The 17019-nt window shown below is 45.4% G+C and overlaps 7 protein-coding genes across 7 annotated transcripts; 3 read left to right on the top strand and 4 right to left on the bottom strand.

Annotated features, from left to right (window-relative positions):
• Nucleotides 1–567: 567 nt before the first annotated feature.
• On the bottom strand, nucleotides 568–2784 carry N7520_002437 (Homoserine O-acetyltransferase; the record flags this gene model as incomplete). The annotated part of the gene is made up of 2 exons (XM_057136372.1): nucleotides 568–1829; nucleotides 2055–2784. The coding sequence occupies 2 exons, from the start codon at nucleotides 2782–2784 to the stop codon at nucleotides 568–570; spliced, it is 1992 nt and encodes a 663-aa protein (XP_056999058.1).
• Nucleotides 2785–4411: 1627 nt separating this feature from the next.
• N7520_002436 (pyridoxal phosphate-dependent transferase) lies at nucleotides 4412–6423 on the top strand (the record flags this gene model as incomplete). Its single annotated transcript, XM_057136371.1, has 6 exons — nucleotides 4412–4449; nucleotides 4498–4561; nucleotides 4615–4709; nucleotides 4763–5371; nucleotides 5431–5769; nucleotides 5844–6423. 6 exons carry the CDS (start codon nucleotides 4412–4414, stop codon nucleotides 6421–6423), a joined length of 1725 nt encoding a protein of 574 aa, XP_056999057.1.
• A 1512-nt stretch (nucleotides 6424–7935) lies between these two features.
• Nucleotides 7936–8355, top strand: N7520_002435 (uncharacterized protein; the record flags this gene model as incomplete). Its single annotated transcript, XM_057136370.1, has 1 exon — nucleotides 7936–8355. One exon carries the CDS (start codon nucleotides 7936–7938, stop codon nucleotides 8353–8355), a length of 420 nt encoding a protein of 139 aa, XP_056999056.1.
• Nucleotides 8356–8714: 359 nt separating this feature from the next.
• On the bottom strand, nucleotides 8715–9409 carry N7520_002434 (peptidylprolyl isomerase; the record flags this gene model as incomplete). The annotated part of the gene is made up of 4 exons (XM_057136369.1): nucleotides 8715–8889; nucleotides 8960–9066; nucleotides 9137–9306; nucleotides 9373–9409. The coding sequence occupies 4 exons, from the start codon at nucleotides 9407–9409 to the stop codon at nucleotides 8715–8717; spliced, it is 489 nt and encodes a 162-aa protein (XP_056999055.1).
• Nucleotides 9410–10070: 661 nt separating this feature from the next.
• On the top strand, nucleotides 10071–10323 carry N7520_002433 (uncharacterized protein; the record flags this gene model as incomplete). Its single annotated transcript, XM_057136368.1, has 2 exons — nucleotides 10071–10164; nucleotides 10220–10323. 2 exons carry the CDS (start codon nucleotides 10071–10073, stop codon nucleotides 10321–10323), a joined length of 198 nt encoding a protein of 65 aa, XP_056999054.1.
• Nucleotides 10324–10635: 312 nt separating this feature from the next.
• On the bottom strand, nucleotides 10636–12606 carry N7520_002432 (uncharacterized protein; the record flags this gene model as incomplete). The annotated part of the gene is made up of 8 exons (XM_057136367.1): nucleotides 10636–10867; nucleotides 10920–11020; nucleotides 11086–11205; nucleotides 11272–11342; nucleotides 11405–11532; nucleotides 11588–11721; nucleotides 11955–12052; nucleotides 12195–12606. The coding sequence occupies 8 exons, from the start codon at nucleotides 12604–12606 to the stop codon at nucleotides 10636–10638; spliced, it is 1296 nt and encodes a 431-aa protein (XP_056999053.1).
• Nucleotides 12607–13415: 809 nt separating this feature from the next.
• On the bottom strand, nucleotides 13416–13694 carry N7520_002431 (uncharacterized protein; the record flags this gene model as incomplete). The annotated part of the gene is made up of 1 exon (XM_057136366.1): nucleotides 13416–13694. One exon carries the CDS (start codon nucleotides 13692–13694, stop codon nucleotides 13416–13418), a length of 279 nt encoding a protein of 92 aa, XP_056999052.1.
• Between the last annotated feature and the right edge of the window lie 3325 nt (nucleotides 13695–17019).

Genomic DNA, 17019 nt, shown 5'->3' with positions numbered 1-17019 from the left:
TGTATGTTTTTGTAATTATTTTTTTCCAGCTTCTGCTAGGTTCTCCGCAGCATCGGTATTGTATTCTATTTTTAAAATGCGATGCGCCTTAGAGCCTCAGAGACCCATTAATATAGCAGTCTATACTTGTAACATTTAACGTTCACCGATTGCAAAACTAGGCATATACAGTTGAGTCACCGTATTTATAACACAGCAAGTCAAGTTGAAAGGAAAAAAGACAGTTGAACGAATGAACTAAGACTATGGAATAAAAAGAAAAAATAAAGAGATATACTCCGCGCCAGACTTGATTCAGCGATCAGACAGTGCCATGTCCCGGAAGGGCAATGCTTTCTCTCTGTCAACAAACAAACTAAGCAGCGTCACTCGTCATCATCTGACATGAACCCGTTTTGATGTATGTAAGGTCAAGACGATCTGATCTACGACATTACATAGACTAGTAAATTCTGACCTGGAAGTAAGAACTATTTAAACATCAGGGGCTATCAAAGAATCTGAAGGAAACATCTATTCTTGAAAACATATCATCCGTAAACCTTGGAATATACATGTCAGCACTAATTATGTGCGGAATGTATCATTACTATTTCCCGGACCCATAATATCAGGAAGAACCTCGTGAAAGAAATCCAAGATGTGGAGGTTGACCTGGTTGACCTGCAGGAGGAAAGCGTCGTGGCCCTCGGAGCTCTCGATGCGCTTGAAGCGCGAGTCGGGGATACCCGCAGCAATCTCCTGTTGCTCGGTAAGAACGAAAAGGCTATCTGACTCAATACCCAGAACCAAAGTGGGTTGCTCTACTCGAGAAAGAGCGTCATGGATAGGGTCCTTGGTAGCCTTGGCAGAACGATGCCGGGCCACATCATGAGTGTCAAGCTTGCGGGTTAGGGAAATATAGCAGTTGGCATCAAATCGATTCACAAACTTCTCTCCCTGGTACCGGAGGTAAGATTGAGTAGTGAATAAGGTAGGTGGACTAGGATGGCTGCGAACAGATTTGGTCTTGGCTGGCATTGAGTTTGAGAAGGTCTTGGTGCCATATAATTGCGGATCCCTGTACGTTCCATCTCGGTGGCCATCGTTATGGATTGTCCAGTGCTCATTGGAGTGAGCGGGAAGCTTCTCAGTGCCATTGATGTTTGCTTTCTCGATCGATTCTGGCACGTTCCGACCAAAACGTGACTCGAACGAGTCACGACTGCGGTAGGTAAGCAGCGCTGACATACGTGCTGCCCCAAGACCAGTAGAGGGCGGATCATCAAAGGAATAATGACCACCGTCATACTTGGAATCACTATAGATACTCTGGCGCTGTGCTTCACCCCAGCCAATACACCAGGCTGAGTGGCGAGCCGAGGTGGCAATAGGCACGATGGAGCGCACATATTCCTTGCCAAAGAAAGCATACTCGAGAGTAAGCATGCCACCCATTGAGCCTCCAACCACTGCTGCAATCTGCTTCACGCCGAGATCATCTAGAACCATTTTGTGAATTTTTACATCATCGCGAATGGTGGTAAGGGGGAACTCAGGACCATAGTAGCCATTCTCTGGCTTTCCGTCCTTATAAGTCACTGGACTCGCACTGCCGTATGGGCTACCCAGACTATTCAGGCAGACCACGAAAAATCGGGATAAATCGAAGGCCTGACCAGGACCACCCAGGAGAGGACCCCACCAATCTGCGACGTCGGCACTTCCGGTTAAAGCGTGGCAGATAACCAGGACATTATCACCATTGGGCGAGAGAACACCATGAGTAGTATATGCAACGGGTACATTGTTCAATGTAACACCTGACTCGAGAGTGAAGGATGGAATGACTGTAATTGTTTGATTTTTAATCAAGCGGGTATATGGATTCACCGGCTGCGAATCGACTCTCTCTATGGGCGTTAGTAAATACCTTAGACATTAGGACAGAGGACATAGACTGACTGATTTGCGCAGGGAAAATAAATTTTTCTGCAACCACCTTGAACAGGGGTAGTTATGGGAAAGAAACGATGAAAGAGAGAAAATATTTCCCGATTTTAAAATCCTGCGACCCAACTCATTTCTCAGGGCAGTGGTCATATGTTGCGTTCTTTCCACAGCCCCGCGGTTCTCAATAGCCCGACGATGGAGATAGCCCATACACTCCGAAACAGACCCCCAAGTCAAGAACTTGTAAGTGCGAGGAATGACCTCTTGGCTCATTGACATGCTTTCCGCATGCAAGAGCTCACAGCCCAGTTCATCGGCCATTCCTTGAAGTTGAGCACACTCCAAGACCACTGTAGGCAACCCGGCAGACAGCCTCTGGTGATGTGCCAAAATTGCATTTCTGACGCTATCAGCATTGTGGGTAGCCAGAACGAGCACTGTCAACGGAAACTGTAGATCGTCTTTCCACCCCGTTCGAGGCTCTTGATTGATAAACATTTGAGCGATACGATTATAAGAATCATCAGTATCCTCTTTGGTATCGTGAATCAGTGACCGATCCTCATGTTCAATGTAGGCACCTCGAACCAGCTTGATGCCTAACCCCCAGCCCTCCTGTGTTGCTAATGTGATATGTCGTTCGGCATTGGCCTGGGAACCCTTGAGATAGGCTTGAATCGTATTGTAGATCAGGATCCTTTCTTCACGGTTGTGTTTTCGCATAAGATGAATGGCCCATTCGTCGAGTCCTGGCTGCAGGGTTTGTTGTTCGGCGTCTAGCCACATTGAAGAGCCATTTTTTTTTGCTTCTAAGCAGATTGCCTCAAGGGCATTTTCAAGCACTGTAGGCATGGATTGACATGCTTGTAGAGCATCCACGGCAATAGGACCAGCACCCGTGACCCTAGATAAGTAAGATAGGAAGTTCACTTTGGAGAGATCAGAAAACTTACTTCACAGCAAGAGAGTCTCCAGGTTTAATCATGCGTAGAGTTTGCAGAGTTTCCTTTGTCCACTTCTCGACTATCTCATAGCACAAGGCATTATAATCTGTGCTATTTTCCCGCTTCTTCTGCTCTCCACCTGTGTAATCCAGGACACATTCTTTCGAGTACCCCAGAGCGACTCCATGGTAGCCCATTTTTTTCACATCCACCACACATCGCAATACCTCCATCTTATCAACACCAGCGCAGAATTGCTCGTATACTGTCCACCGGAGAAGTCTGTTCAAAACTGGGTTTCGGTCTGGATTCCAGAACCCGGATTTTGATTTCACAATCTTTGCCAGGATAGCCAATGATGGACGAAGTAACCATTTAGAAGAAATAAAAGACATCAGCACCATTGAACGGAGCACATTTTTAAGTGGAAGTCTGTCCAGAGCTGCTTGGTTTGCCTCTTGCACCGTATCTTTGAGTACTGATCTAGTATTGCTGAAACACCGAGTCTTCTGAACTGGCTTGCATGGCCGTAAGAAGGGACGCCATCCTTTCATGGAAGGAGTCCTGGATATCATGCTCTCAATCAGGTTTTGCGTTCTGCCTCCTGAGAAACCGAGACAAATGGAATTTGGTTAGTGTTGGTTGATCGTACGATTCACATGAATAAGCTTCATGAGTTATTTTACTCATAATGACTATAGAGCGGTGAGCTCAAGCGAGTGGGAACCCCACGTATAACTGTCGAAGAGGCTAAAAAGTTCACTGAATCGTTAATTCAACTGATTTAGCAGGTTGACACCTTACCCTTTTCGTTAGTTTAATTGGCTAATTTAACGACCCAACCAGCTGAAGATCGACTTGGCACAGATGGAAATGTTCGGAATGCACATCTGACTTGAGCCGTGCATACATCCGATGCAGAGATTGGCAGGAGAATTATAAACTTTCCGTAACAGATGCCACAATTTGAACCAATTCGGGTTAGCTTGAAGATCGATCCACATTCAGGCAATAAGCGGTGTGGATTTTAGCATAGACTTGTACGGACATTTTGATGAGAAAGTCTAAAGAGCAAATTGTTTAACAAGTGATAAATATTCAATATTCAATTGAGATGAATTTGAACTATTAAAGTCCAGTGTTCTGTTAACCGGGGATACATGGCCATGAGCTTGAATTGTCCGATTGGTGATCGACACAAGATCAAAGTTTTATTCGATTAGTACCCACCGATCGAGTTGCCAGGAGCTCCATTTTCAAAGAAATCCCTGCTAGCTCGAGTGGGGATTGAAACCGATGCGGCTTAGTTCGGATACAAGGTGTGATGCGATAGAGCTATTTGTCACAAGCACCACGTAAGGAAAGACTGCCCCGCGGTCGAATAACTTTTGTTGGGCTTTTTGATTATATTAGCTCCTTTTTCCAGAGAGCTGCATTTATAGAGTGAGGTTTATGAAAAGAGCAGGACTGTTTCATTTATTTTTACAAAGGAGCTCGACACGGCATCTAATAGACTGTCCCCAAGAGTAGCAATAATGCTTCGACAATTGCGGATTCGAGTGGATGCGAGGAGGTCCGTTTTTCAATTCAGAAGAATCGCAAATTCTGGTCTCTCATCAAGGTCACCTTTTACTGGTCCCCATGCGGAGCCGATTGGTATCACCCATCCTCCAGGTGACATACACGTAAGTCGGAGAGATGGAGCAAAATTAAGACATTTGAATAACAAAGATCACAGTCATTGAGTGTGTCTCTACCAACCTGGAACTCAATTGTTGCGTACCAGCAGAAGGAGCCGTGGATCGTTGATAAAGTGCCATTCGGGTATCCTCGGTAAGGACTGCGAAGAGCCACAACCGATTTGAACCGTTAATTGACCGCTGCAGTTTCTATATTCACGGATCTGTCAAGAAGTTGGGCCAGCTGGTATTGGATCGACTTCAAATTCATGCCCATCAGGAGATGAATTGTCTTATGTTTCCTTCCGATGCGGGTGCACGTCGATGTGCTGCTGGTTTGAAGGATGTGGACCATGATGCTCAGGTGGAGATCGCGCAATTCAGTTTACCACAAGAAGAGCAAGGAAGCCAAGACATGCCTTGGCTTGGCTTCCATGCGGTAATTTTTCCCAAGAGCCTTGATGGGGAAGCTCTAGTGCAATGGCGGGACGCAGGCACAGGCGTGTGTAGTCGGCATGCCGAGTACTGTATTCGGAACTTTGATTATTTGCGTTCTGAGTCCTTGAACACTGCATGGTACACTAAAGCCGAGAATTCTTTCGGCTCTCGGCAGCCTCGGCCGGTTATAACGTCTGGTGAGGAAGAAAAGATGGCAGTGAGGCAATTGATCTCAGAATTAGCTGCTTCGGACCTTCTAGGACAAAAAGCGTTATCTCACGAAGACGTGTATCTATTTCCAAATGGAATGAATGCAATAGGTACTGTATCAAGGGCTCTTGCCTCTCTTGAGCCAGATCAAGAAGTTGTCGGTTACGGGTGAGTATATTTCTTTCTCTCCGAGCAAATACCTCCTTATTGATATTTAACCTATGCAGGTGGCTTTACGTGGAAACTGGACGAGTGATTAGAGGAAGTTGCTGGGGCAAGACTACCTTTTACCATGAAGGTAGCAAGGAAGAATTGGACGATCTTGAAAAGTCCCTGGAATCAGGAAGACGGATAAAAGCTTTGTTCTGTGATTTTCCAGGCAACACCCACCTCTCATCACCAGACTTACATCGCATCCGTGAATTAGCCGACAAGTACAACTTCATTGTGGCATGTGATGATTCCGTCTGTACATTCATCAACACGGATATTTTTCCATGGGTAGATATTCGCATGACTAGCTTGACGAAGATGTTCAGTGGCTCTTGCAATGTCGCCGCTGGCAGGTAAGTTCTCATCCATTCCCTTAGGTCTTTATTGGCCATAATGAGTTCTACCTTATTGATGTCAAACCATTCAGCATTGTAGTGAATCCCCAATCCCGTCATTACGATGCTATTCATAGAAGTATCAAGGCCATCTACGAGGACATCCTCTTCCCTCTCGATGCAGCTGAATTAAGCCGAAGCTGCCACGACGTTGTGGAGCGCATTCATCTTTCAAACAAAAATGCTCTCCCAGTCGTCCGACTGCTTGCCTCTCATCCATCAGTTGCGCAAGTGAACCACCCATCTCTCGGACCCACGGCACACCTCTACGAGCGCCATCGTCGCAAGCCCCACGGAGGCTATGGTCAAGTCTTAGCAATTGTGTTCCACACTCCAGAGAGCGCAGCATGTTTCTACGATGCTCTAGATGTCCGTAAGGGATCTAGCTTTGGGGCAAATTTCACCCTAGCCATTCCATTCGCACAGGTAGCACACCCGCATGAACTAGACTTCGCGGAGAGTCACGGGGTACCAAAGCATATTGTGCGAATCAGTGTTGGTTTAGAGGAAGAGGAAAATATTGTTCGCGTGGTTGCGAGAGCTTTAGAGGCTGTTGACATATTGATGGTCGAAGAAAAAGAGCCTCCCTTTTTAATGAAGGCGAGTGCTTGAGGTTCTTTATCAACACCTCTTGGGCTTTTGAAGTCAATATAGCTAAGGACAGTATTACTGTGAAGAAGTGAGGGGGTCGGAAAATATTTTCTTAGTCGTGGGATGGAGAGGGTGCTTTCTCGTTGGGCTAGAAGCTTCTATCTAATGCATGTACTAAGCGCTGGAAGCAAACGAAGTGGGGTCTTGCGACCCCCAAACTTCAACAAATACAAATACAATGATGCACGTTTGAAATGAATTCCCAACACTGCTTGACTGTGATATAGCGCCCGATCTTATATTCAAGGCCCGCTCGTGGCAGCGACGATGTTTGGTATTCTGGCAACTGTTGCCACTATTGCGCGTCTACATGCCATGTATTTGAAAGCTCTGAAGCCTGGACTTTCGGAGTCCTTCACCCTGGTGGGCGTGGTGAGTTATCCCCCATCTAACAATTGCTTAGTACAACATGAGCGGCATGTCGGCTGATCATCTATATATGTCCTAATGTATGGCACTCTTGCTTTGCTCTATATCAGATCGGCCGCTCCTCCGCTCCCCTTCTGAGAAACACTACTTACATTAAATTAGTGATCAAGTATGGGCGTATGGATCTGCATATCATGGATGTAGCGCCGGAATCCAGAGTCATAGTACTCAAGGTAAGATTCTGGGTGATTATATAATTCCATCAGCCTTGCTAATCAACAATGTAGTCTCTTCTTTCTGTGGAGATTCCCTATGGGACTTCTCTCGGAATGGTCAAGACTTCGATCGCTCTCTTCATGGTCCGCATCTTCAGAAGCAACGGTATTTTCAAGGCCGGCGTTATCGTTGCTCTATTCGTTGTTTGGGAATGGGCCATTACTATCATCCTCGAGTGCTTTAGGTTTCCTGACGAATCAAAAAGTTCAAAAAGCAAAAACATACAACAGTCAGGATTCGCATGTGGTCACCCACCATACTACTAACTAACCGGCGTGTGGCTTAAGTACGGCTGAGCGGACGGGAAGCCCTGTTCTCCACACCCTATGGTCGTATGTGCTTTTCAAGCTGTAAAAGTAAACAAAGTAGTGTAAAATGATAAAAACAATAGTTTGAAAAAGCCTGGGAAATTGAGCAATTTGCTGTTTTAGGTGGCGCTAATATAGTGCGAAGTTATAAGCTCTGCCGACCTCTTACCTACAACTGGGACACCACTATCGAGGGGACATGTGGCAATCGCTCGGTAGCTTTTATGGTCGCTGGTATCATGAACATTGTCACCGACGCGATGGTTAAAGCACTAGCCCTCCCACACATTGAAAGTTGAAGCTCAACATGCAAAGAAATAGTGGTCTTGCCTCAGTGTATTGTGTGGGACTTGTGTGGGACTTGTGTGAGAAGCATTTCCGAATCCCAATTTTTGACCCCAAATCTGATACCAATTACGTATATATATCTACAAAAATTTCAATCGTTAGCATCATCCGCCTTATTTCCACGCATAAGCTCGACTTCGAGGATTTAACATTCACGTTACTCGACCCAATCATGTGGACTGTTCTGGAGCCTCAACAAGCCATAACCTGCGCCAACATGGCATTCTTCAAGACTACATCACTGATCGCTCCTGGGATGGCATCCTCTACCAGTCGGAGGTATGGCCGCTCGTCCGAGAGGACCTTTGACCGGTTTGGACAACAGTCAGTGACCAATGGGGATTATTATAGCATGGAGCCACTGGATCGACGGACAAATACGGTCGAAGATTTTACCAACTTCGAGTCAGCTAAAGTGGTCAATGCTGATGTTAAGTCCATCAGCTCATATGAACAGCGACTAGCCTCCAACGCTGGTCCTTATGGGATCAGTTTTGTTCAAAAGTTTGATGTGGAGTACGCCGACGCGAGCGTTGGAAAAATATGCTCTGCTGTAGCTCTTCTCTATATCAGCAGGGCTTGTGGATCTTGATTTTTGAAAAAAAATTTATCGTAGCTTCTCCATTTCGGTATTCAATAAAATTTCGGGCTTTAAAACCATTGAGTATCAAGGTTGATCAGAGAATTTGCCTTGATGCCTCAGGCTCAAGCTACATCTGGGCTCACGCCCCACCGTGTCGAAACTCATCGAATTTTCACGAATGCCTTATTGCGGACCAAATGTCTTGTCATGCCTATTCTACGAACTACTTTCATACAAGGAATTTGATTTAATATGAAAATGAGCCCTTGACCGTAATCTCTCCGATCTTGTGGATCAAGATAGGTTCAAGGAGGGCATCAATTAGCCGTATTTATGCAATAGCTAAGACTTTTTAACCCATTCATTACTTAGACGGTACCGGAGGCGGTGATCTCCACCTTAGCCTTGGGCTTTCCGCTGGGGGATCCAAGCTGCTCAATGGCGGAGACGATGTCCATACCCTGGGTAACTTCGCCGAAGACGACGTGCTTGCCATCGAGCCAAGAGGTAACGACAGTGGTGATGAAGAACTGAGAGCCGTTGCTAGAGAAACACAATGCATTAGTACGAATTCAGAAGGGGACGGGAATTGAATGGTTATCGGTCAACATACGTGTTGGGACCAGCATTGGCCATGGAGAGCAGACCAGGGCGGGTGTGCTTGATCTTGAAGTTCTCGTCCTTGAACTTCTCGCCGTAGATGGACTTGCCACCAGTGCCCTAGATAGAGTGTTAATTTTCAGATCGCTTGGGTCCAAATTCTCTAGATTTCATCTCAAGGAAAGCTTACGTTGTGGTTGGTGAAGTCACCACCCTGGAGCATGAACTGGGGGATCACGCGGTGGAAGCCAGATCCAGCGTAACCGAATCCATTCTGGCCAGTGCACAGCTCGCGGAAGTTCTTGGCGGTCTCGGGAACAACATCATCGTAAAGCTTGAAGACGATACGTCCAAGGGGTTCTGAGTAAGGACAAGATTAGCAACCTGAGATACAGTGGTTATGCAAGAATCTGGAGAAGAACATACTGCCGTTGGCGGCGACATCGAAGTAAACTTGGCTCATAGTTGCGGATTCTTAGGGGTGCAATGGAAATTAATGAAGGATGAAGAAAAGAAGAGATGGGTGAAAAGCAGGGAGTGAGGGGTCGAGTCAAAGCTATGTCATGAGGGGCTGGCGGGGTTTCTGCTGATCACGTTTTCGCACGGATTCTCAGCCAATAATAAGCGTCAGACACCCCACATCTCCAGAACCGAGAGCGGTGTGGTGAAATCTTAAGTAATGTACGAGGCAGAAAATGATTAGTCACTCAGCTCTCCTATTAATAGAAATAACGCGTATTCCGTCTTCCATTCAATTAAATGGCCCCTTCCGATTTTTGACGTCGTATTATGAGTTTCAGTAACTCACTGTCGCATCTGCAGCTGACTGAATATGATGCCTAAATAGGAAAGCTGCAAAGTTCACCACCTCCTTAACGTTGTTCATACAGAGCCAAGAGGCTTGAAAGCAAATCATACTCCCAATGGGTATGGAATTATGAAGCATGTAAGAATGAGTCTGTTTAAGGAATCCTGAGATATTATTCAATTTCTTGCCTATGTAATAAATAGCTTGTAATTCCTTCGACAACTGCACATCATCAAAGAACTATCTCATTTCAATCAATCGATCGATCGATCGACATATCAATCCGATCAACAGATCAACAATTCCCACCATAAAAATGCAGTTTATCACTGTTATCCTTGCCACCCTGGCCGCTGTAGCTACTGCTACTTCTTCCCCCGATGCCTTTGAGAAGCGCACCTGTGTCGGCAGTGAGTATATGTATATAAGATTCAAGATTGGCAATCCGATTAACTATCACTATAGACTACAAGGTTGCCTGTGAAAATGGCGGTATTCCTTGCTGTGGTGGTTGGCAATGTGTTGGCGCTACTGAGTGGAATGCCGGTGTTTGCATCCCCAACTACTAGAAGATGTCCATGAAAATGGCCCTGGGTGAGATTTCACTATACCCCCCCAGGTGAGATCTATCTGACCAAGTGATTTTATTTCATTCTCATTATTATTTTTGTTGTCTTCCATGAACTTACAGTGACTTTGTTTTGTGCACTTTCTGTCTTTGTATTCTTGATTGACACCCGCAATATCCTCTGTCATTTCCGTGTCTCCGAGGTCAATGGTAAAATTTGAAAAATCGGTCTGAAGTATTTCTCTTCTAAATAAAGGCACAATGAGCCTGAATAAAGAGATGAAATTGCCCTAAATTGAGGCTTCTCGAGTGGCTAATAGACATAAATAAAGTCTTCATTTCGGAGATCCGTTGTATCCGCGAAACCCTTATCGACAACGTTACCGTTATGAATATCTCTGACATCTTCCAATTCAAGAGCCTTGCTTGTCTCCATCTTATCCTTTGTCAGCATTGATTCATCCACAGTATTCGCCGACCTTCCGAGTGCCTCTCTCTTCTTGGCATGTTTCTTATTGATTGCGATTAAGTAAATGTCGGTGAAGCTGCTAACAGGGTTAACGCGAGATTTGTTTTCAAGTAGTGGCTTGAACTTACATTGAAAGGACAGCCACAAGAATAAACATAGCCAAATTTGCAATCAGGCCTGGACGGTATGCAGGGGCTTGAGACCTCGAGTAGAGCTGGGGACCAATGACCTAATAAGATGTGAGCAGGAACGTTATATATCTTCCAACAGAATAGTTCTGTCCTTGTGACTGACATTTCCTGTGCACATTCCCACGAGCACGGCAGCCGATGTGCACTTTCGCTTCGTGTCCCCGGCAGTGTTCTGAGCTTCCCAGGCGTAAATCATTGGTGTGATGGCAGCCATAGTCGACACCTTTCAGATGAGAGTGATATCAGCTTGAAAAGGTAATCAAGGACAGTGAGTAGAGTCTAAACGCACCAGGTAGTAGCCAAATAGAAGAACACCTTTGTTGCTCCGTGGTATGACAAGCATCAGAATAGTACCGATGGCTGAGAGGGTAGCAATAACACAATGACCAGCCCCTTGGTTTTGAAGCGCGTGGCAAGCTAACCCCCGCCCAAGATGGCAATGATCTGAATAGCCCCGAATGGCAGGTTAAATAAAATCGACTCGAAGGTGGTGTATCCAGATGATCCCAAGATGAGATTTCCGAAGCTGCCAATCCCACCACTTGAGATTCTGTGGACAGTCATAAGAACTTGACATCAAGTCCAAGGAGATGATCAAGACTTACGATATCGACATAATCAATAAAAACCAGCTCCAAGTCTTGATATCATACAGTGTTTCCAAAACGTGGTCCCACCGCCATTCACGGGAAACGATACCCATTTGGTTGGCTCGCAGACGCTCGACAGCAATGAATTTCTACGGGGCGCTTAAGTATTTGACTTCCATGGGTGAATCTGGCATGAATATCAAAACAATAAACGAATAGCAGACAGTCAACAGACTACAGAATAGGAAAATTATCTGATATGAAAAGAGTGTGTCGCTTTGAATGTGGCCCAATCCATAGGTAAAGAGACTGACGACCTACGGAAATGCAACATAAGATGAGAGCTAATGCAGTGCGCGTTGGACTCGAGATTCTTCCTTACAATAAAGGTCAACCCGTTCATTGAATTCCACATAGCTGCGCGCAAACTTTGTTCACCCCGACGCCACCACATTTGAGTAGCCGCAATGCAAGACGGAGCTAGAATAGATAATCAGCATGAATTGCAAAAAATAGTCCGAGCGTGACACCGAACCAATCATTGACTCAAAAGCCCCCAAAAGAAAGCGCAAGCCCAGCAAGCTATTAAAGTCAGTACAGGCAGACGATATTGCCAACGTACTTCCCCAAAGAAAAATAGCAGTTGAAATAACCTTGCCCGTGGGTGCCTTGACAAGTAGAAAGGCTGCTAAAGGCTGGAAAACCAATTGTGATAAATACAGAATAGAGCTGAGCCATGAGTACTGTGAGCCGACAAGGTGGGCATCTTCAGCAAGACCGAGGATCGATGTATAGGAAAGCGCAGATTTGTCAAGCTGTTGGAAGAAATAAGCTCCCAGAAGGACTGGTAAAACGCGTAGGTCGATGCGTCGAAGGACTTGCTTCTCATCTTCAACTGTGAAGCAGCGATTGTCGTCGCCATTTTCCACGCTTGCCAGAAAGCACGCGACTTGGTCTTTACCACGATTTGTTGAGACCTGTGAGTCCTCAACAGGCGCGATGATGTCTAACTCTTCGGTCTCTAGGGATGGCATGGTGTAGGACGTAGATGAGACTGAAATGAAAAAGTACAAGGGATGAGGATTTGAATGCCATGCCCAGTCAAACGGATTGCCGAGAGTCTTCAAAGAGGACCAATGACCTGAGGACACCCCCTCATTTCAATCCTTTAAAGCGAGCAACTTTTTGATAGAACGGTACTTCTGAGCTACCCCCACGATTTTACCTTCCGCGCATTCAAGGCTGGCGGGGCCCCGCAAACAACTACTAAATAAGTAATTCCATCAATCATGGGAGAGAAACAGTGAGCTAATATTTGGGCCCGGCTTTCATTCGTACACTTCAATCCGAGTATACTTGTTTCTGTTGAATGCAGTCTTGGCACTCTGTGTTTTGATCATGAGATGCATCTTGACTCCCGAAGTTTAGCCTTCACATACAATGACATAAAAGGGGCCGAATGCTTTTTAATCCGTAGATTATGCGCTTAGAATGAAAATTCTTTTTTCACAATCAATCGATGGAGCTGGATAATATTGCGAATCACATACTATCAAAAACATATACTATGCCATATAAAGCCTGTAAGAAGGAACCGCATTCAGGCTATTCTCAGCGAATTTAGCCATCGAATTGATCCAGCAAAAGTTCCAAGGCTCGTTTCATAGACCAATGATTCATTATTCAGAATCATCCCGACAGGCGGGAGAGCCATACTGCATACAGAATCGTACACTGCGCTTTGCAGACAGAAGTAGCGCACGGCGCGTAAAATCAAAACTCGTTACCATGGTGAGTGCAGCAAGATAGCAAATACAACCAGTCACCTTTCATGCGCTACAAATCAACGCCAGGCACCAGGCACATTCGGTAATTGGGGCTCTTCATCCAAGGGATCTTTTGTCACAGTGCTAGGCATTTTGTGCAACTGGTTCCTGGGCGGGGCAGGAGGACGGATAGGGAAAGGAGTAGCTCCAGAACGCAAATCTTTCAGCGCCATCTCGCGCAAACGTTGCCGCAGAACCAGATTTGGGTCTGGCTGTGGAAATTCTTTTTGGGCGCGTTTGACTGGGGTGCGGAACGGTAGGGTAGGTGGCTCGAAAGAGGGGACCCTCGAATGCATGTCCTCAGCTATCTCCTGTAAGCGCTGTCGCCGAGTCGGGATTGGTTTTGTGGTTGGGAGTGAAATTTGTCCTGGAGTTTCGCGTATGCAGTTTAATGTTGCTTGAAGTGCTTCTCCGTAAGTCACTACATTGGAAGAAAGGTGGACGAGGTGGTGACTGCGGTCTAAACAGTTAGCGATTTCGCGTAGGATGTAACTTGGTGGGTATCTCTCTAGTGAGTCCATCGGGAAATTGGTTCGTCACAGGTCAAGATTTTGACAGAATGTGACAGTGAGGGTTTGTAATAGATATGGGAGATGAAGAACGAGTCATCATATACTCAAAGGGAAGGGCGCAATTATAGTGATTTCATTGGTTGAAATTAGGCAAAAGTGGAGCAAACGGGATCTGCCCGCGACTGGATCGGGCGGCTACTAATACCGTATTGCACTGGTTTACATGGTAAATTCCTGTAATTATCGCAAGCAGAAACGTCAACGTTTGTAGTATACTCAGCCTCACAATCTCCAAATATATCCTCATGTATCCTCATGAATATACCATGAAAAAAAACCTTTAAATGAGACAGCTTCATGTATGAATCGTCGGAGGCAGCGACACCAGCCTGGTGCTGGCCAGATTGTTCAAGAAAGGTGGGATAAATTTCCTTGTGCTCGAAAAACATGAAGCTATAACCTCTTAGCTCGATGCTCGTTTCGCGTGGTTCGAGAGGTTGAAAACAATGATTTGCCAGAGACCTTTCTCGGAGCGTGTTCATGTGTAGCGTAGGGCAGTGGGCATCTTCCAATTCTCGCGCTGAGATCCCTTTCTCTCTTACTATTCATACCACCTTATCTTACCTTTTGTACTTTCTTCATTATACGCTGCGTGTCACCTTCGACAACTTTCAGTTTACTATATCTTCCAAGTAATCCGTTCTTCATTTTTTGATCGCTGGAAAAATACAACTCAACAATGTGATGGCTGGTTATGATCAGGCCACCAAGGCTGAGTGCTCATGGGGGCTGATAATAGCCGCCCGACCCCGCCCTCATACGCACTCGCCACGTCAGCTCGCATAAGCCAATCGAAAATCATGGTTTGGTATTTGCTTCGCCTCCAAAATCGAATTGTCTTCTCGCTAGCCTCACTGCCGATTTTGTGATTTCTTTTTTTGTCCTGAAATCGAAACCAGTTTGGCGCCCTCAGATCTGGGTGTCAATTACAAACTCTTTAATATTTGATACCGGTATTCTTCATAGAAAGCCCGCCCCAGCCTTTCTTGAGATAGCTTGAACATACGTTTTGCCCTGATATCCACATCAAAACTGGAAGTTCGCCGATCAAATGGATATATCCGATTTTGCATTTGAGGGGGACACAGAATCTGTACGAAGAATACTCGAAGAAGGTGCAGATGTCAACACCCAAAGCCACCAGTATGGAACTGTTCTCCATGCTGCCATCCAAGGAGGAAACATACAGACTGTGCGGCTCGTTCTCAGCCGAGGAGCAAAGCTAGCGCCTAAGGGGGGTCTTAAGGGACTGCTCTTCAGGCTGCCGAATTGAAGGGACATATAGAGATCGTGCAGCTTCTTCTTAACTGGGGCGCACACATCGAATCCCAGACAGGGTCTAACATGACTGATCTCCAGGTTGCCGCATTGAAGGGATATATAGAGATCGTGCGGCTTCTTCTCGATCGAGACGTGAGCGTCAACAACCGGGGAAGGACTTATAGAACTGTTCTCTATGCTGCTATCAGAGGAGGACATATAGAGATTGTCTGGCTTGTCCTCGACCGAGGCGCGGAAGTCAACGCTTAAGGTGCTTATGGAACTGCTCTGAAGGCTGGCGCATTGAAGGGCAGTATAGAGATTGTGTAGCTTCTTCTTGACCGGGGCGCAGATATCGAAGCCTAGAATGGGTCTAATATGACTGCTCTCTAGGCCGCTACATTTAGAGACCACACGGATACTGTGAGACTCCTCCTGAACCGAGGAGCAAATATTAACGCTTAAGGGGGCTCTTATAGAACTGCTTTCCAGACTGCTGCTTCGGAGGGAATGATGGAGACAATGTAGGTAATTATCGAAAAAAGAGGGTCTGAGATCTAGATCACAGAAAATATTCTTAGGGATATCGTCTAACATCTGAATGCGGCCCAATTTATAGCTAGTCTTGTTCTAAGTTGGATAGATGGAATCGTTATCACACACAGAATCCTGTTAGCAGCTGCGAAGCATAAGTAAGGGGATCAACTGATAAGCCTTCTTCTTAAAAGTAATGCCAAAATCTTAAATAGCTACACTTAGGTTCGGGAACTGGGGCAGATAGGATAAATATATAAGGATATCATTCAGATGATTTTGAAAGAGAATGATTCCTCTTATTGGATTGATTTCGAACTAACTGTCTATCCCTACTTGAGCGTTCAGCCTGATCGATATATTGAGGGCTGTTGTTATCACGTTTCTCCGAAGCAGCTAGGGCTAATCCTGGATCCCTATTGTAAGAATAGGAGAAGCTCAACGATTCTTAATCATTAAGAAGTTATCGATCGTGTTTAAGAGCTCTGTGGTCTAGGTGGAATACGCCTAATAACTCCAACGGTGGGTGACTGGGTTGGATCTATTGAATTTGATCGCCCTTTCGACCTTTCTATCGCGTATAAGCTGCAGTCGGATATAAATGACCCACCTCCCTATATAGCAGTGATTTTATCTCGCATTTAATATCCGGGAAACCTATATATCAAGATAACGAGAGTCTCTCTCCTTTTGCTATCAAAATCGGAGACGGCTTTGTATTCGCATCTAATTATAGACTTTTCTTCTTCTCTTACAAATGATGAAGCTGTCCAACGCGTTGATAATCAATATTTTGAAATTCAGGCAGAAATTAGTAGCCATTGTAATTAAAAATGATAGTCAAAAAAAGATTGTCAAAAAAGGGAGATGAGATGATTGTAACAAAAAAGAGAAAAAAAAGGATGACCAGACTGGGGCTCGATCCCAGGACCTTATCGGTGTTAACGATACGTGATAACCAACTACACCATCCGGCCGGTTCTTGTGTAGAATACCGCTTTTTTAATTCATGTTCACTGGCTCACAGGCAAAACACGCTAAACCCAATGCCGTACTTCACAGGGTACCTTGGATATGAGATAACCAAGTACACCATCCCGAGTAGGGGTTGAAGAACCAACATTCATCTTGCTCGCCATGAATACGATATTTCTCCTACTGTTGTGCATAACACACAGATCCAATTTGCTATACATTCATTGACTTATCCCCTGAATCCATATTGAACATAATTTGAATTTCATTTGGACCGATA

The sequence above is a fragment of the Penicillium odoratum genome (genome assembly GCF_028828045.1).
Source record: "Penicillium odoratum strain IBT 22623 chromosome Unknown utg000002l_segment0_segment0, whole genome shotgun sequence".
NCBI classification, from domain to species: Eukaryota; Fungi; Ascomycota; class Eurotiomycetes; order Eurotiales; family Aspergillaceae; genus Penicillium; species Penicillium odoratum.
This window is presented reverse-complemented; position numbering and strand designations above follow the sequence as displayed.